General features: G+C 48.3%; 1 protein-coding gene across 2 annotated transcripts in view; it reads right to left on the reverse strand.

Annotated features, from left to right (window-relative positions):
- Nucleotides 1-20,404, reverse strand: part of aldh3a2b (aldehyde dehydrogenase 3 family, member A2b) — an 83,852-nt gene that overhangs the window by 56,950 nt on the left and 6,498 nt on the right. The window contains exons 2-3 of one of the 2 annotated variants that reach the window (XM_034178139.1): nucleotides 3,082-3,088; nucleotides 480-645 (exon numbers count right to left, since the gene is read on the reverse strand). In XM_034178139.1, coding sequence (XP_034034030.1) covers nucleotides 480-641 — 162 coding nt within the window. In that variant the 5' untranslated portion in view covers nucleotides 642-645; nucleotides 3,082-3,088. The remainder of the gene's footprint in view (nucleotides 1-479; nucleotides 646-3,081; nucleotides 3,089-20,404) is intronic. The other variant, XM_034178140.1, reaches the window with a different exon arrangement.

Consider the following 20,404-nt stretch of genomic DNA (forward strand, 5'->3'; position numbering starts at 1 on the left):
ACATTCAAAACTCACTTCAATCATCTCCTTGGGTCATTAATTAATGGCAAGCAATAACTGGGGACTTTAGCTGAAACCTACAGTCCTGGTCAAAATTATTGCTTGAATTATCCATGAATTTTAACTACAGAATTTAAAATATTTTTTACAATTAAATGCAAATGAACTTGAATAGTTTCTCTCAAACAGATGTCTTTTAACATCATTTATGGGTATTCATTTATGCTGTGTATTAGTTTAAATACACAGCACTATTTGGGCTCTAAACAGTTAAAGGCAATGGATGTATAACTATTTAGCACAACTTCATTAAGTTTCAGATGAAGAGTACTGTTCTTACAAAAACTTGCAAAAAGATGAACATACCACAGTTAAAAGCAGCTCTTTTTTCCTGTTTTGCTGGGAAGTGACTTTGACTCCCACATGGTGAATGTGAGGCAATGCTTCATTTGTACACACAGAAAAAGTGACTCATTAACCTTTTTGAGGTCTTTCTGAACAGCCTCCGAAATATCTTTCTGTCTTTCGGTCAATAAACTCTGTAGGTTCTTCAGCTGGCGGATCCGGTACTCCAGGGATTTGGACCTGCCTGTTTCAAAGGCTTTCCTGGCAAGGTCCACTGCTTGCTGTTCTCGAGACATCCTGGAAAAACATGTTAGTGAAAGATAGACAGTTGAAGGAACTAAATGTGTACAGGACTTCACGAGCACACTTCTTGCTCCAAGAAGCTTCTACAGGTGCCATTAAATACAAACAACTGAGGACACAGCAACATTCCTGGGTCACATCAAATCCACTGACACCACCTGTAAAGACTTAAGAGGACCAAGATGGAACTTTTTCTCAATGTAAATCTCAGTTCTGTGTTTGTTTACTTTTAGTAAGTGGTTGTCCAGAAACTGATATGAGTATACACACAAAACAAGTTGTTGTTGGTAGCATGGCTCAAGCAGAGGGTCACCCCTTTGAGTCTGATCTGCTTGAGGTTTCTTCCTCAAATCATCAGAGGGAGTTTTTCCTTACCACTGTCACCCGTGTGCTTGCTCTTGTTGTATGGCTGGGGGGCCTGGCTGCCTTTTTGTTTCTGTCTTTTGTTTTTCCTTCCAGGTGGCTTGCATTTGGGACTGAGTGGCTGTGTTGCTGAGGTTATCAGGACCTCACCCTGATCACCTGCGGCTCGTCAGGACTCACAGCTGTGGTGTATCTATATGGATTGGAACATGGTGGCATTTAAGACTGGAGTATACAGTGTGTATTTGCCAGAGACTCGACCTTGTGACCAGACGGGTGAGATCGTCGTCTCGGGAGCCATCTCATCATCAGTGGATGCAGAGAACGTCCAGGGTTTGATGCACGGTCTGTGAAAGAGGAGGGGGTGAGGTCTCACGCTCGTCAGCACACTTCCTGAGGTACGTTAGATTTTGTGACTAACGTTTATACAGTCAGTAAATGTGGTGTCCCTCACACCTTATTATATTGAGCTGTACGTTAGTCATGTATTGGCTTCCACTGCAGTGGAGTTTTGTGAACTGGATGTTCCATGCCTGCAGGTTGGGAAGCTGATTAGTAATTAAGCCAGGAAGTGTTTGCTGTTTATGTACACCTTTGAGTGGTCTCTCTGTGTGTAGAGTGTGGACTCACATAATGGTTCCTTCTTTCACAGACTCGGTTTGTTGCGGCCACCTGGGGGGTGTCGGCGGGGTCCTTGGGTCCGAACGGCTTCTGGCTCCGGACCGTTAGCGCTGCTGGGAGCGCACCGTATCACCACCACGCCAGACCGCACACTCTTTTGTTGTTTTGTATCACATCACTGTTATGTATTAAATTCAGTTAGCCTTTGTACCGTGCTCTGCTTATTTCATACTGGGTCCTTCAAACGCTGGTCGGTTCTCCGAGCTGCGTCCGACACATAACAGTAGTCTCTGGCCAAACATCACGGACCCAGCGGTAGCAGAGACGGTAACGCGCCGGGAAGGCGGCAGCAGACGTTCAGTAGTTATCCGGATCAGTTGCGGGTGCTCTCCGCCCGGATGGTGCGTGTTTGAGACCCATTGCTGAATACTGATTTTTGCTCTCTTGCAGCCGTGTTCCTGTGTTGTGCCTTATCCGTGGGTCGTGGTGGAGTGTGACTGGCGACGGCTTCGCGTCACGCTCCGACCGGATAAGAGGTTTAAACGGGAGCTGCAAGAGTGTGTCTGTAATGGGTGCACGCGCACGGTGGAGCTCTGTGGCACGGGTCGCTGAGCTTCTTGTGTTACAGTTGTAGCCCCGTTTCCCCGGATAAAGATAACTACTGCGTCTGTTGTATCAGCTCCGGCGTTATTTAGTTGAGCACATTTTGGTTGTGTGTTGCACACAGCTGCGCACGGAGATGCAGCTCGTTTGTTTTCTGTCACCAAAGGTTTTTTTTTTCATTTTTAGCACTTTGGCTCCCTCTTTTGGTGACTTAGTCACATTACCGTTAAGCTCTTAAGTTAGAACAGGTGTGTTTGATTTGTTTGAGCTTAACGGTATACGTCACTGATTTGTTTTGTGTTAGTTCATTTCGTGTGGGTGTTTTTTGAGTTGGTTTTTGTGTGGGATTTATTTTTTTTTTCCACTGTTTGTGTCTGGGGTTGTGACCCTGCAGCCTGTCTAAGAAGAAAAAAAAAAAAAAAGGACCCAAACAACTGTATGTTGGTCTGTTAGTCTTTCTTTTTATTTCTTTTTGTTTCACCTCCCCAGGGTTTGATGGGACGGTCCCCTGGGGGGTGATGGGGTGGTACTTGGGTTTTTTTTTTTTTTTTTGTTTGTTTTTGTTATGCCCTCTCTTCTCCTCTGACTCCAGCCGGGTGAGCCGTAGTGTCGGCGTTGCTGGAGGGGTGCAGTTTGGTTGTGCTGGGCATTTCCCAGGTAGCCTCTGCACCCGGGAGGGGGGGGGGGGTGTTTGGGGTATTTTCTTTTTCTTCCCTCTCTACTCCTCTGGCTCCAGCCGGGTGAGCCGTAGTGTCGGCGTTGCTGGAGTGGTGCAGTTTGGTTATACTGGGCGTTTCCCGGGTAACCTCTGCACCTGGGGGGGGGGGGGGGGTGTTTTTTGATTCCCTGTTCCACCTCCGGCTTCAGCACGCCTTTGGCCGTCTGCCATCGGCGTGGCTGAGGTTTGGGGCAGTGGGATATACCCGCAGCTAGTGGCTGGTGTAGAAGTCGGAGGAGTGGCGCCGTTTTGTGCCGTTTGCCATAACCGCTGTTCCACTCCTCCCAGTTGGCTTCTGGGGTATAGTCACGGTTGGTGACACTGGACGTGCTTCCAGTTTCCACTGCGCCAAGGGGGTGGGGTTGGAGTTGTTTTGTTTGTATGTTTTTTTTTCTCTCTTCTTGTTTTTCCCCCCAGTTTCCGCCCTCAGGGTTTGACTGTGGTGTCCTCTGGGGGGGAAAGGGCTGTGGGTCCATCTAGCCATAGACGGCCGGGGCTGGGTCCGTTGGTCATGAGGGGAGGCGTCTCCTGGGGTTGACGAGTGGTCCTCTGGGAGGCGCTGGGAGTCCCCGTGGGTGACGTTGGATCCCAGAGGGACCTCGGCTGTGGTTATTACTCCTGGAGCTGGCGGGAAGTCCTCTGGGGGGTGTTGGTCCCTACATGTCGTTTGGGGGGGGGGGGGTGTTTTAGCACTTTTATTTGTAAGCTTAAGTTTGGGGTTTTTCTTTTCTCCTCTTCCCGGGGTTTGATGGGACGGTCCCCTGGGGAGGGGGGGTGTTTTGGTTGTTTGTGTTTGTCTTTTTTGTTTTATGACTAAAGACCGAACATGGTTGGATAAAGGCTGACCGCACAGGTTTAAGAACTCCTGGCCATACCTGTGCTAAGTGACTGACTGAAACAAAGGCAAGGATGCAGCCAGAGGAGAGGACATCAACCATTCTGTTGGAAGACGAATGCAGATGCGGTTTCCAGCCATGGTCCCTGGAGGGGGGTGTTTCTCCTGGGCCAGGTTTGTGTGGTCGCCGGGAGGCTTCCCGTGAGGGTGGGGTACTGTTGTATGGCTGGGGGGCCTGGCTGCCTTTTTGTTTCTGTCTTTTGTTTTTCCTTCCAGGTGGCTTGCATTTGGGACTGAGTGGCTGTGTTGCTGAGGTTATCAGGACCTCACCCTGATCACCTGCGGCTCGTCAGGACTCACAGCTGTGGTGCATCTATATGGATTGGAACATGGTGGCATTTAAGACTGGAGTATACAGTGTGTATTTGCCAGAGACTCGACCTTGTGACCAGACGGGTGAGATCGTCGTCTCGGGAGCCATCTCATCATCAGTGGATGCAGAGAACGTCCAGGGTTTGATGCACGGTCTGTGAAAGAGGAGGGGGTGAGGTCTCACGCTCGTCAGCACACTTCCTGAGGTACGTTAGATTTTGTGACTAACGTTTATACAGTCAGTAAATGTGGTGTCCCTCACACCTTATTATATTGAGCTGTACGTTAGTCATGTATTGGCTTCCACTGCAGTGGAGTTTTGTGAACTGGATGTTCCATGCCTGCAGGTTGGGAAGCTGATTAGTAATTAAGCCAGGAAGTGTTTGCTGTTTATGTACACCTTTGAGTGGTCTCTCTGTGTGTAGAGTGTGGACTCACATAATGGTTCCTTCTTTCACAGACTCGGTTTGTTGCGGCCACCTGGGGGGTGTCGGCGGGGTCCTTGGGTCCGAACGGCTTCTGGCTCCGACCGTTAGCGCTGCTGGGAGCGCACCGTATCACCACCACGCCAGACCGCACACTCTTTTGTTGGTTTGTATCACATCACTGTTATGTATTAAATTCAGTTAGCCTTTGTACCGTGCTCTGCTTATTTCATACTGGGTCCTTCAAACGCTGGTCGGTTCTCCGAGCTGCGTCCGACACATAACAGCTCTAGGGGTTAGTGAGGTTAGACCTTACTTGTGTGAAGCTCCTTGAGGCAACTTTGTTGCGATTTGGCGCTATATAAATGAAAAAATTAAAAGTTAAAGTTGAACAAGAGCTTCTATCACATCAATGTTGCAATATTTCACCTAACATCTCGTGGTTGGGTGGTGATATTAGAAGTTAAAGTGCGTATCTCTGGTAAATGAAATCTCAAATGAGCTGACTATTCTAAATAAATAAAGAATTATGAAAATATTGATGTATTGTGTTTTATTTTTGGTGCCATATGCCCTGAGAAATAAAGTCATAAACATGGGGGGAAATTAGCCTGCTTTCATCTGCAGCTGATAAACGCTCTGAAATGTTAGCCTGCCAGAAATGTTGACTTCAGTGACATCATGTAAGGGACCGCTCCCTCAGAGGCATTCATTGAAATGAATTGGAAAACCGGAAGTTTTCGTAGATCGAAATTGTGTTTTTTGTGGACTGTGATGATGAATACATTGGAATGGTGGACAGGTGTTTCGGGTGGGTCCATCGTAACCAGTTGTGGTGTTTATTAGTTGTACAGCTTTCCTAAGTTTAAAGTTTTTGATGGAAAAGTGGAAGTGTTTTGTATACGCCTCTCAGAAAGAGTGGAGAAATTGCAGCCAAGCATAGTGTGAGAAATGCGCTTCAAGGACTACTTGGAGCTGGAGTCACACAGAAAGAAGAATTTCATCTGTGTTTATAAGTGTGAGCATGAAGACGTTGCAATAAAGTGACTGCTGCTGCATTCTTAACTTGAGAGACGTGCCATGGACACCAGACCCACCTCAAAACATTTAATGCATTACCTGCTTACCAGATCAATGATGGTGGACAGACAAATGACATATGGAAGCAACACAAACAGGATGATGGGTGTGTGGATCTTAACTGACCATCATATGTTCGTATAATTTAGACATTTTGAAAGGAGATAACAACTTTGGAACTGGAGCAGGTGCAATTCTACATGACTGCTGTGTGTAAACACAAGAGGAGTAGTACTCTGAATGCATCTCTCCAAGGGTATGTATTTATTACTACTTTGTGCTTTTCAATCTTATTTAGATGTATTTTATGTTTTTTTTCCTAAATACAAAAAGCAACCCTGACTGAGGCACTGTGGCAAGTCTGAGCATGAAACTAACTGGCTGCAGACGAACATCGTGACTTTCAGCTAGCTAAATGCTGGTTCCAAATGCTACGTAATGATTATGGATAAAATGGCTATTATTGATGCACCTGAGGGCCCAGGGCCGAGCATCAGTCCAACACCCTTTTTTCGAAGATAGTTGGTTAAAGCGCCCACCCAAAAATAAATTATTTAAAAAAAGTTAAAGTTCATTAAATGCCCACCTAAAATAAATTCATTCCTTGACCCCCACCATATTGCAAAAAGCAATCAGGAATAAGTTCTTCTTCCATGTCGGACTTGTGGTGATGTCATAAATGGTAAATGGACTGCATTTATACGAGGGCTGTCAATAAAGTAACGGTCCTTTTTATTTTTTTCAAAAACTATATGGATTTCATTCATATGTTTTTACGTCAGACATGCTTGAACCCTCGTGCGCATGCGTGAGTTTTTCCACGCCTGTCGGTGACGTCATTCGCCTGTGAGCACTCCTTGTGGGAGGAGTCGTCCAGCCCCTCGTCGGAATTCCTTTGTCTGAGAAGTTGCTGAGAGACTGGCGCGTTGTTTGATCAAAATTTTTTCTAAACCTATGAGACACATCGAAGTGGACACGGTTCGAAAAATTAAGATGGTTTTCAGTGAAAATTTTAACGGCTGATGAGAGATTTTGAGGTGATTCTGTTGCTTTAAGCAATGCTCTGCCACAGGAAAAACACCTCTGTTGAAAGCCTTAAGGACAAGTTGGAACATGTCCTGCCTGTTAAACAATTTCTCATATACTCACTCCACTGAAAGCCATCAAAAGCCGCCTGGATTTTACAAATGGTTATCAACACGGAGGTGTTTTTCCTGTGCCGCCGCACCACGTCGGCTGCGTCCCGATGCGCGGATCCGTCCGCACGTCTTTCATTAAAAAAATCTCCTTTAACAATGGAATATCCGGATAAAATGCTGAAACCGACTTCTTCTGAAACTTCTCTGTTCTCTCACGACGTCCTGGATCAATAGAGCCTGAAATGTGGAGGTTTTCAGCTTGAACAGGCTGACGACGGCGGCTGAGAGCGCTGAGCGACGTCTCGCACCGTGGGAAGTCCTTAAAGCGACAGAATCACCTCAAAATCTCTCATCAGCCGTTAAAATTTTCACTGAAAACCAGCTTAATTTTTCGAACCTGTGTCCACTTCGATGTGTCTCACAGGTTTAGAAAAAATTTTGATCAAACAAAGCGCCAGTCTCTCAGCAATTCTCAGACAAAGGAATTCCGACGAGGGGCTGGACGACTCCTCCCACAAGGAGTGCTCACAGGCGAATGACGTCACCGACAGGCGTGTAAAAACTCACGCATGCGCACGAGGGTTCAAGCATGTCTGACGTAAAAACATATGAATGAAATCCATATAGTTTTTGAAAAAAATAAAAAGGACCCTTACTTTATTGACAGCCCTCGTATAGCGCTATTCCATCAGCGCCAGACGCTCAAAGTGCTTTACAATTATGCCTCACATTCACCCCGATGTCAGGGTGCTGCCATACAAGGCGCTCACTACACACCGGTAGCAATTGAGGATTAAAGGCCTTGCCCAAGGGCCCTGAGTGATTTTCCAGTCAGGCGGGGATTTGAACCCATGATCTTCTGGACTCAAGCCCAACACCTTAACCACTAGACCATCACCTCCCCCATGCCATCTGTTTTTCCAGTGATCTTATTGTGAAAGAGAAACAGGAAGTGCAAGAAACAAAGTGTTTTGTGGCAATACAGCTAGCTTTATCACAGTCACATGGTAAAGGAGCTGTTCTGTTTGTGTTCATTTTTGTCAGACAAAACAAATTTTTCCATCCACCAAAATGAGTTTCTTGTCGGCTGATGTCCACAAAGTTTATCATTAAGCTTTGTACATGTTCAGAACTTTGAAGGGAGTTTAGACTCTCTTCAAATAAATTATATTTATTCTATTTTTTAAAATTATTTTTATTGCCTTCTTTTTAACTTATTTGTTTATTTACTTAATGGGCGTAACCTGGTGCCCATTTTTATTGTACAGCACTTTAGAAGGAGAGAGCATATTTCACCCATATTGGCCTCTCTTCATTGGCTTCCTGTTAATTCTAGAATAGAATTTAAAATTCTTCTTCTTATTATAAGGTTTTGAATAATCAGGTCCCATCTTATCTTAGGGACCTCATAGTACCATATCACCCCAATAGAGCGCTTCGCTCTCAGACTGCAGGCTTACTTGTAGTTCCTAGGGTTTTTAAGAGTAGAATGGGAGGCAGAGCCTTCAGCTTTCAGGCTCCTCTCCTGTGGAACCAGCTCCCAATTCGGATCAGGGAGACAGACACCCTCTCTACTTTTAAGATTAGGCTTAAAATGTTCCTTTTTGCTAAAGCTTATAGTTAGGGCTGGATCAGGTGACCCTGAACCATCCCTTAGTTATGCTGCTATAGACGTAGACTGCTGGGGGGTTCCCATGATGCACTGAGTGTTTCTTTCTCTTTTTGCTCTGTATGCACCACTCTGCATTTAATCATTAGTGATTGATCTCTGCTCCCCTCCACAGCATGTCTTTTTCCTGATTCTCTCCCCTCAGCCCCAACCAGTCCCAGCAGAAGACTGCCCCTCCCTGAGCCTGGTTCTGCTGGAGGTTTCTTCCTGTTAAAAGGGAGTTTTTCCTTTCCACTGTCGCCAAGTACTTGCTCACAGGGGGTCGTTCTGACCGTTGGGGTTTTTCTATAATTATTGTATGGCTTTTGCCTAACAATATAAAGCGCCTTGGGGCAACTGTTTGTTGTGATTTGGCGCTATACGAGGTCTGTGAGAAAAGTATCCGACCTTTTTATTTTATGCAAAAACTATATGGATTTGATTCATATGTTTTACATCAGCCAAGCTTGAACCTTCGATTCGCTGATAAAGCGAGACAAAGGAACACCTCCGTTTCGGAGTGTTAGAGGACAAGTTGGGACAAGCCTATCTCGGCTTTCAGTGCCTACCAGTCGAGTGAGTATAAGAGAAATTGTGGAGAGCTGGGCATGTCCCAACGTGTCCTCTAACACTCCGAAACGGAGGTGTTCCTTTGTCTCGCTTTATCAGCGAATCGGTTGTGACGCGCGAAGCCTCTGCGCGGCTTTCCATGACAAAATCTCTTGTGAAAAGTGAAATCTGCCGGAAAATGGCTGATGTCCAGCTCTTGTGATAACCAGAGAAATTGCACACGAGGGTCCCAGCTCCACACAACTATCCATTTATCAATCAATCAATCAACTTTTTTCTTATATAGCGCCAAATCACAACAAACAGTTGCCCCAAGGCGCTCTATATTGTAAGGCAAGGCCATACAATAATTATGAAAAACCCCAACGGTCAAAACGACCCCCTATGAGCAAGCACTTGGCTACAGTGGGAAGGAAAAACTCCCTTTTAACAGGAAGAAACCTCCAGCAGAACCAGGCTCAGGGAGGGGCAGTCTTCTGCTGAGACTGGTTGGGGCTGAGGGAAAGAACCAGGAAAAAGACATGCTGTGAAGGGGGGCAGAGATCGATCACTAATGATTAAATGCAGAGTGATGCATACGGAGCAAAAAGAGAAAGAAACAGTGCATCATGGGAACCCCCCCACAGTCTACGTCTAAAGCAGCATAACCAAGGGATGGTCCAGGGTCACCTAATCCAGCCCTAACTATAAGCCTTAGCGAAAAGGAAAGTTTTAAGCCTAATCTTAAAAGTAGAGAGGGTATCTGTCTCCCTGATCTGAATTGGGAGCTGGTTCCACAGGCGAGGAGCCTGAAAGCTGAAGGCTCTGCCTCCCATTCTACTCTTACAAACCCTAGGAACTACAAGTAAGCCTGCAGTCTGAGAGCGAAGCGCTCTAATGGGGTAATATGGTACTACGAGGTCCCTAAGATAAGATGGGACCTGATTATTCAAAACCTTATAAGTAAGAAGAAGAATTTTAAATTCTATTCTAGAATTAACAGGAAGCCAATGAAGAGAGGCCAACACGGGTGAGATATGCTCTCTCCTGCTAGTCCCCGTCAGTACTCTAGCTGCAGCATTCTGAACCAACTGAAGGCTTTTTAGGGAACTTTTAGGACAACCTGATAATAATGAATTACAATAGTCCAGCCTAGAGGAAATAAATGCATGAATTAATTTTTCAGCATCACTCTGAGACAAGACCTTTCTGATTTTAGAGATATTGCGTAAATGCAAAAAGGCAGTCCTACATATTTGTTTAATATGCGCTTTGAATGACATATCCTGATCAAAAATGACTCCAAGATTTCTCACAGTATTACTAGAGATCAGGGAAATGCCATCCAGAGTAACGATCTGGTTAGACACCATGCTTCTAAGATTTGTGGGGCCAAGTACAATAACTTCAGTTTTATCTGAGTTTAAAAGCAGGAAATTAGAGGTCATCCATGTCTTTATGTCTGTAAGACAATCCTGCAGTTTAGCTAATTGGTGTGTATCCTCTGGCTTCATGGATAGATAAAGCTGGGTATCATCTGCGTAACAATGAAAATTTAAGCAATACCGTCTAATAATACTGCCTAAGGGAAGCATGTATAAAGTGAATAAAATTGGTCCTAGCACAGAACCTTGTGGAACTCCATAATTAACTTTAGTCTGTGAAGAAGATTCCCCATTTACATGAACAAACTGTAATCTATTAGACAAATATGATTCAAACCACCGCAGCGCAGTGCCTTTAATACCTATGACATGCTCTAATCTCTGTAATAAAATTTTATGGTCAACAGTATCAAAAGCAGCACTGAGGTCCAACAAAACAAGCACAGAGATAAGTCCACTGTCCGAAGCCATAAGAAGATCATTTGTAACCTTCACTAATGCTGTTTCTGTACTATGATGAATTCTAAAACCTGACTGAAACTCTTCAAATAGACCATTCCTCTGCAGGTGATCAGTTAGCTGTTTTACAACTACCCTCTCAAGAATCTTTGAGAGAAAAGGAAGGTTGGAGATTGGCCTATAATTAGCTAAGATAGCTGGGTCAAGTGATGGCTTTTTAAGTAATGGTTTAATTACTGCCACCTTAAAGGCCTGTGGTACATAACCAACTAACAAAGATAGATTGATCATATTTAAGATTGAAGCATTGAATAATGGTAGGACTTCCTTGAGCAGCCTGGCAGGAATGGGGTCTAATAAACATGTTGATGGTTTGGATGAAGTAACTAATGAAAATAACTCAGACAGAACAATCGGAGAGAAAGAGTCTAACCAAATACCGGCATCACTGAAAGCAGCCAAAGATAACGATACATCTTTGGGATGGTTATGAGTAATTTTTTCTCTAATAGTCAAAATTTTGTTAGCAAAGAAAGTCATGAAGTCATTACTGTTGGGAAGGTGTCGTAACACGGACCCACAACAGGGGGCGCTAATGAACGGACAATGGATAAGGGAAGGAGTAACAATTTAATGTTGCACAAGAACACAACGTAAAATAAACAAAGGTACTGCCAATCACACACAAGAGGATTGCGGGCAGGCTCGAAGATAGGAGACCTCAGATGAACGAAGAGCCGGGACCCACACCGCTTCTACCACCAACGGCCTGAAGAACACTGAAGCCGCCAAGCCCCGAGTCCCCAGGTGGTCTCTGTCCTCCGTTGTCGGCCCTGGTACTGCTGGCAGAAAAAACAGAAGGTAGTGAGTGTGAATCCTCACACCCAGCAACCTTGATTATTGATTCTTGTGGAGGGAGAGCCTCCACCTCCAATCATACACACGTGCAGCTCCGAAAATCCAGTTAAGGAAATACCACCAGGAAAAAACAGCTGCAAAACAGATCAGATTATTATTTGACGTATAAGTCAGCAGAGAGATTACCTTGTATCGTAGGAGATTTCTCGGCGAGGAGGTGGAGTCGCCACCCGGCCTTTATGGTGATGGTGATGATGAGATGATGAGTGACAGCTGGTGTTGAGGATGATTGACGGCTGTCACTCCCAGTGGTTCTGGCGCCCTCTTGTGCTTGAAGCCCGCACTCCAAGCAGGGCGCCATCCGGTGGTGGTGAGCCAGCAGTACCTCCTCTTCAGCGGCCCACACAACAGGACCCCCCCCTCAACGGGCGCCTCCTGGCGCCCGACCAGGCTTGTCTGGGTGTCGGTGGTAGAAATCGACCAAAAGGGCCGGGTCCAGGATGAAGCTCCTCTTCACCCAGGAGCGTTCCTCGGGTCCGTAACCCTCCCAGTCCACCAAGTACTGAAAGCCCCGACCCATCCGACGGACGTCCAGGAGCCGACGAACGGTCCATGCCGGCTCCCCGTCGATGATCCGGGCAGGAGGTGGGTCGGGTCCGGGGGAACAGAGCGGTGAGGTGTGGTATGGCTTGAGTTTGGAAACATGAAAAACCGGATGGATCCGCAGTGAAGCCGGGAGAGTTAGCTTCACTGCGGCCGGACTGAGGATCTTGGCGATGGGGAACGGCCCGATGAAGCGGTCCTTGAGTTTGTGGGAGGTCACCTGGAGCGGGATATCTTTGGTGGATAGCCACACCTCCTGCCCTGGTTGGTATGTAGGGGCCGGGGAACGCCGGCGGTCTGCATGGGCCTTGGCCCTCGTCCGGGCCTGCAACAGGGCAGAGCGGGCGGCCCGCCACACCCGGCGGCACCTCCGCAGGTGGGCCTGGACCGAGGGTACCCCGACCTCTCCCTCCACAAGTGGGAACAACGGGGGCTGGTAGCCCAGACACGCTTCAAAGGGGGAGAGGCCGGTGGCAGAGGATACTTGGCTGTTGTGAGCGTACTCGATCCAGGCCAGATGGTTACTCCAGGCCGCCGGGTGAGCGGAGGTGACACAACGAAGAGCCTGTTCAAGTTCCTGGTTCGCCCGCTCTGCCTGGCCGTTCGTCTGTGGGTGGTACCCGGACGAGAGACGCACGGTGGCCCCCAGTTCCTTACAAAAACTCCTCCAGACCTGCGAGGAAAACTGGGGACCACGATCCGAGACGATGTCCGACGGTATCCCATGCAGACGCACGACGTGGTGAACCAGGAGGTCTGCCGTCTCCTGGGCCGTTGGGAGCTTCGGGAGGGCCACGAAGTGGGCCGCCTTGGAGAACCGGTCCACTATCGTCAGTATGGCGGTGTTGCCCTGGGACGGCGGGAGGCCCGTGACGAAGTCCAGACCGATGTGGGACCAGGGGCGATGAGGCACAGGCAGGGGTTGGAGGAGACCCCTGGTCTTGCGATGGTCCGCCTTGCCCCTGGCACAGGTGGTGCAGGCCTGGACGTAGTCCCGGACGTCGGCTTCCAGTGACGCCCACCAGAAGCGCTGCTGGACTACTGCCACGGTCCTACGCACTCCAGGATGACAGGAGAGCTTGGATCCGTGGCAGAAGTCCAAGACGGCAGCCCTAGCCTCTGGTGGAACGTAGAGTCTATTCTTCGGACCGTTTCCCGGGTCCGGGTTCTTAGTCTGGGCCTCCCGGACGATCTCCTCCACGTCCCAGGTGAGGGTAGCCACGACAGTGGACTCGGGAAGGATGGTGTCGATGGGGTCCGACAACCCGACCTTGGCTTCCTCTTCGTGCACCCGGGACAATGCATCAGATCGTTGATTTTTGGTCCCGGGGCGGTAGGTGATCCGGAAGTCAAAGCGTGCGAAGAACAGGGACCAGCGGGCTTGCCTGGGGTTCAGCCGCTTGGCGGTCCGGATGTACTCCAGGTTCCGGTGGTCCGTAAAAACCGTGAAAGGCCCCGTAGCCCCCTCCAACAGGTGTCTCCACTCTTCTAGAGCCTCCTTCACCGCGAGGAGTTCTCGATTGCCCACGTCATAGTTCCGTTCAGCGGGGGTCAACCTGCGGGAAAAGTAGGCACAAGGATGGAGAACCTTATCGGACTCCCCGCTCTGGGACAGCACGGCTCCTATTCCTGAGTCTGAGGCGTCCACCTCTACTACAAACTGGCGAGTAGGATCAGGCTGCACCAGAACTGGAGCAGATGAAAACCGGCGTTTCAACTCCCTAAACGCGGCCTCGCACCGGTCCGACCAGGTGAAGGGGACTTTGGTGGAGGTCAGGGCGGTCAGGGGGCTAACGACCTGACTGTAACCCTTAATGAACCTCCTGTAGAAGTTTGCGAAGCCGAGGAACTGTTGCAGCTTCCTACGGCTCGTTGGTTGGGGCCAATCCCTCACCGCCGCAACCTTGGCCGGATCCGGGGCGACGGAGTTGGAGGAGATGATAAACCCCAAGAAGGACAGAGACGTGCGGTGAAACTCACACTTCTCGCCCTTCACAAACAGCCGGTTTTCTAACAACCGCTGTAGGACCTGACGTACATGCCGGACATGGGTCTCAGGATCCGGGGAAAAGATGAGTATATCATCCAGATACACGAAGACAAACCGGTGCAGGAAGTCCCGCAGGACGTCATTAACCAAGGCTTGGAACGTCGCGGGGGCGTTAGTGAGACCGAACGGCATGACCAGGTACTCAAAATGACCCAACGGGGTGTTAAATGCCGTCTTCCATTCATCTCCCTTCCGGATCCGAACTAGATGGTACGCATTCCTAAGATCGAGTTTGGTGAATATTTTGGCTCCATGCAGGGGTGTGAACACCGAATCCAAGAGGGGCAATGGGTATCGATTGCGAACCGTGATCTCGTTCAATCCCCTGTAATCGATGCATGGACGAAGTCCGCCGTCTTTCTTGCCCACAAAAAAGAAACCAGCACCCATCGGGGAGGTGGAGTTCCGGATCAACCCGGCGGCCAAGGAGTCCCGGATGTAGGTTTCCATGGATTCGCGTTCCGGACGTGAGAGATTGTACAGCCTACTGGACGGGAACTCACTGCCCGGAACCAAATCGATGGCACAATCGTACGGTCGGTGTGGTGGAAGGGCGAGCGCCAGATCTTTGCTGAAGACGTCAGCCAGATCATGGTACTCCCCTGGCACCGCCGTCAGATTGGGAGGGGTTTTAACCTCCTCCTTAGCCGTCATTCCGGGGGGAACCGAGGATCCTAAACACTCCCGGTGGCAGGTTTCGCTCCACTGCACCACGACCCCAGACGGCCAATCGATCCGGGGATTGTGCTTCACCATCCAAGGAAAACCCAAAATCACTCGGGAGGTAGAAGATGTCACGTAAAACACTATCTCCTCCCGGTGATTCCCAGACACAACCAAGGTCACAGGCTGGGTCCGGTGTGTGATTAGCGGGAGTAGAGTGCCATCTAGTGCCCGTACCTTCAAGGGCGAAGGCAGAGCCACTAGGGGGAGCCCCACTTCCTTTGCCCATCTGCTATCCAACAGATTCCCTTCGGACCCCGTGTCCACCAGTGCTGGGGCGTGAAGGGTTAAATCCCCACTCAGGATTACCACTGGGATTCGTGCTGATTTGCGGGAACTTCCCGTGCACATGTTATGGCCCACCCTTAGCCCAGTGTCTAAGGACGGGCGTTGGTGTTTGACCGTTTGGGGCAGTCTTTTAACAGGTGCTCACATGAGCCACAGTAAAAACATTCCCCGCGGGCCAGTCTCCTTTGTTTAATATCTGATCTCACTTTAGCCCTGCTCGTGTCCATAGCTTCGTCAGCAGGGGGAGCTGTTGCCACACGGAGCCCACCGGCAATGGAGCGTGAGGACGACGTCACCCCGTCAGACCCGGAAGAGAGAGGGACGGCTTGTGCCCGGCCACGCCCCCCGGCCTGCTCCCGACGGTGTTCATTCAAACGGTTGTCTAAGCGTATAACCAGAGTGACAAGCCCGTCGAAAGTCTGCGGTTCGTCCTTAGCCAGTAAATGCTCCTTCAGTACTGGAGACAGTCCGCTTATGAAGGCGGCGCGGAGCGCGACGTCATTCCAACCCGACCTCGCAGCCGCGATGCGGAAGTCGACAGCGTAATCGGCCGCGCTCCGACGCCCCTGTCTCAGTGACAGCAGCACGGTCGAGGCGGTCTCGCCTCTGTTGGGATGATCAAACACCTGTTTGAATTCCCGTATAAACCCAGCGTATGACGTCAGAAGCCATGACTGCTGTTCCCAGAGCGCTGTAGCCCAAGCGCGTGCCTCACCTCGAAGCAGATTAATTACATAAGCCACCCGGGTGGCGTCTGCCGCGTACATGACTGGACGCTGTGCAAAAACGAGCGAACACTGCATCAAGAAGTCTGCGCACGTCTCCACACAGCCTCCGTACGGTTCAGGAGGACTTATGTAAGCTTCAGGGGACGGTGGGGGGGGGTAGTTGAACGGCCAGTGGAACATCTACATTAGGCCCCGGACCAGCAGGAGGAGACACTGCAGCGACGCTTGACTCGCGTGCTTCCACTCTGGCGGTGAGAGCCTCCATCCTCTGATTGAGGCTTGCATTTTGCTCAGTTACCAGCTGTAACTGAGCAGTGAAAGCGGTAAGGATTTGCTGCAGATCACTTACCACGCCTCCTGCTGACGCCTGCGCTCCCTGTTCTCCCATTGGCTGTTCAAGCTGTGGTTGACGCCCCTCGGGATCCATGACGAATGGCCGAGAAATCCTGTTGGGAAGGTGTCGTAACACGGACCCACAACAGGGGGCGCTAATGAACGGACAATGGATAAGGGAAGGAGTAACAATTTAATGTTGCACAAGAACACAACGTAAAATAAACAAAGGTACTGCCAATCACACACAAGAGGATTGCGGGCAGGCTCGAAGATAGGAGACCTCAGATGAACGAAGAGCCGGGACCCACACCGCTTCTACCACCAACGGCCTGAAGAACACTGAAGCCGCCAAGCCCCGAGTCCCCAGGTGGTCTCTGTCCTCCGTTGTCGGCCCTGGTACTGCTGGCAGAAAAAACAGAAGGTAGTGAGTGTGAATCCTCACACCCAGCAACCTTGATTATTGATTCTTGTGGAGGGAGAGCCTCCACCTCCAATCATACACACGTGCAGCTCCGAAAATCCAGTTAAGGAAATACCACCAGGAAAAAACAGCTGCAAAACAGATCAGATTATTATTTGACGTATAAGTCAGCAGAGAGATTACCTTGTATCGTAGGAGATTTCTCGGCGAGGAGGTGGAGTCGCCACCCGGCCTTTATGGTGATGGTGATGATGAGATGATGAGTGACAGCTGGTGTTGAGGATGATTGACGGCTGTCACTCCCAGTGGTTCTGGCGCCCTCTTGTGCTTGAAGCCCGCACTCCAAGCAGGGCGCCATCCGGTGGTGGTGAGCCAGCAGTACCTCCTCTTCAGCGGCCCACACAACAATTACTAGTTAAAGTTAATGGAATACTCAGCTCAATAGAGCTCTGACTCTTTGTCAGCCTGGCTACAGTGCTGAAAAGAAACCTGGGGTTGTTCTTATTTTCTTCAATTAGTGATGAGTAGAAAGATGTCCTAGCTTTACGGAGGGCTTTTTTATAGTGCAACAAACTCTTTTTCCAGGCTAAGTGAAGATCTTCTAAATTAGTGAGACGCCATTTCCTCTCCAACTTACGGGTTATCTGCTTTAAGCTACGAGTTTGTGAGTTATACCACGGAGTCAGACACTTCTGATTTAAAGCTCTCTTTTTCAGAGGAGCTACAGCATCCAAAGTTGTCTTCAATGAGGATGTAAAACTATTGACGAGATACTCTAACTCCCTTACAGAGTTTAGGTAGCTACTCTGCTCTGTGTTGGTATATGACATTAGAGAACATAAAGAAGGAATCATATCCTTAAACCTAGTTACAGCGCTTTCTGAAAGACTTCTAGTGTAATGAAACTTATTCCCCACTGCAGGGTAGTCCAACAGGGTAAATGTAAATGTTATTAAAAAATGATCAGACAGAAGGGAGTTTTCAGGGAATACTGTTAAGTCTTCTATTTCCATACCATAAGTCAGAACAAGATCTAAGATATGATTAAAGTGGTGGGTGGACTCAATTACTTTTTGAGCAAAGCCAATAGAGTCTAATAATAGATTAAATGCAGTGTTGAGGCTGTCATTCTCAGCATCTGTGTGGATGTTAAAATCGCCCACTATAATTATCTTATCTGAGCTAAGCACTAAGTCAGACAAAAGGTCTGAAAATTCACAGAGAAACTCACAGTAACGACCAGGTGGACGATAGATAATAACAAATAAAACTGGTTTTTGAGACTTCCAATTTGGATGGACAAGACTAAGAGACAAGCTTTCAAATGAATTAAAGCTCTGTCTGGGTTTTTGATTAATTAATAAGCTGAAATGGAAGATTGCTGCTAATCCTCCGCCCCGGCCCGTGCTACGAGCATTCTGACAGTTAGTGTGACTCGGGGGTGTTGACTCATTTAAACTAACATATTCATCCTGCTGTAACCAGGTTTCTGTTAGGCAGAATAAATCAATACGTTGATCAATTATTATATCATTTACCAACAGGGACTTAGAAGAGAGAGACCTAATGTTTAATAGACCACATTTAACTGTTTTAGTCTGTGGTGCAATTGAAGGTGCTATATTATTTTTTCTTTTTGAATTTTTATGCTTAAATAGATTTTTGCTGATTATTGGAGGCCTGGGAGCAGGCACCGTCTCCACGGGGACGGGGCAACGAGGGGACGGCAGGGGGAGAGAAGCTGCAGAGAGGTGTATAAGACCACAGCTCTGCCTCCTGGTCCCAACGCTGGACAGTCACAGTTTGGAGGATCCAAGAAAATTGGCCAGATTTCTAGAAATGAGAGCTGCTCCATCCAAAGTGGGATGGATGCCGTCTCTCCTAACAAGACCAGGTTTTCCCCAGAAGCTTTGCCAATTATCAATGAAGCCCACCTCATTTTTTGGACACCACTCAGACAGCCAGCAATTCAAGGAGAACATGCGGCTAAACATGTCACTCCCGGTCCGATTGGGGAGGGGCCCAGAGAAAACAACAGAGTCCGACATTGTTTTTGCAAAGTTACACACCGATTTAATGTTAATTTTAGTGACCTCCGATTGGCGTAACCGAGTGTCATTACTGCCGACGTGAATTACAATCTTACCAAATTTACGCTTAGCCTTAGCCAGCAATTTCAAATGTCCTTCGATGTCGCCTGCTCTGGCCCCCGGAAGACAATTGACAATGGTTGCTGGTGTCGCTAACTTCACATTTCTCAAAACAGAGTCGCCAATAACCAGAGTTTGATCCTCGGCGAGTGTATCGTCGAGTGGGGAAAAACGGTTAGAGATGTGAACGGGTTGACGGTGTACACAGGGCTTCTGTTTAGGGCTACGCTTCCTCCTCACAGTCACCCAGTCAGCCTGCTTTCCCGACTGCCCGGGATCTGCCAGGGGGGAACTAACGGCGGCTAAGCTACCTTGGTCCGCACCGACTACAGGGGCCTGGCTAGCTGTAGAATTTTCCACGGTGCGGAGCCGAGTCTCCAATTCGCCCAGCCTGGCCTCCAAAGCTACGAATAAGCTGCACTTATTACAAGTACCGTTACTGCTAAAGGAGGCCGAGGAATAACTAAACATTTCACACCCAGAGCAGAAAAGTACGGGAGAGATAGGAGAAGCCGCCATGCTAAATCGGCTAAGAGCTAGTAGCTACGCAACCTAGCGGATTCCTAAAAACACACAAAGTGAATAATGTGTAAATAATTTAGAGGTGATTCAGCAGAAGGAGTGCCTTAATTAAGGCACCAAACAGGCCATGAAGCAGCACAGGCAACGCACAACAACAGCGAACACACGACAACGGTGCCAAAACAAAACAAAAATCGACCAAACACGCTGTGGAGCAGCACAGGTAACGCACGACAACAGTGCTAAAAAAATAAAATAAAAATAAAATAAAATAAAAACGAAAGCGTTAGCAAGCTAGTTAGCTTGCCAACGCTGATGAAAGTTAGCTGATAAAAGTGCTCCGTCGCGATGTTTCGACCGTTAGAGGTCTTCCTTAGGCGTTGGAGCACAGTAAAAAAGTAAAAAAAAGTAAAAAGGTAAAAAAGTAAAAAAGTCTTGAAAAAGACTGTTAGTTCAAAGTCCAAAGCAGCAGGTAGCAGTCTCTGTGTAAACAGTCCCAACAGAGAGCCAAAATTCTGATGCAATCTCACTCCGAAGACAGGAAGTACCTCCAGCTACCAGATCCTTCTTGATCCGCGATTTAGAAATGATGTGGTGGTTTCTGCCTCTCGATGGCGGCTCGGAGTGCCGCGCGCCATTATGGGCTGTCATTAAAGCTGTAGTAACACTCCTTATTCTCTGTGAAGCCCGTAAAATTTTCACCGAAAGCCAGATAAATTTTTCTAATGGTTTCCAGCTGCCTGTCTCTAACAGTTTCTGAAAAAATTCTGATGGAAAAAAAGCCCAAATCATTCCGCCATTTCCTTGCAATGAAACAATGACAAGAGGGGTGGACCAGTGCTCACTCAAAGCCTGCCCATAGGTGAATGACGCAACCGAC

Source organism: Thalassophryne amazonica, chromosome 9 (assembly GCF_902500255.1).
Source record: "Thalassophryne amazonica chromosome 9, fThaAma1.1, whole genome shotgun sequence".
Classification (NCBI taxonomy): domain Eukaryota; kingdom Metazoa; phylum Chordata; class Actinopteri; order Batrachoidiformes; family Batrachoididae; genus Thalassophryne; species Thalassophryne amazonica.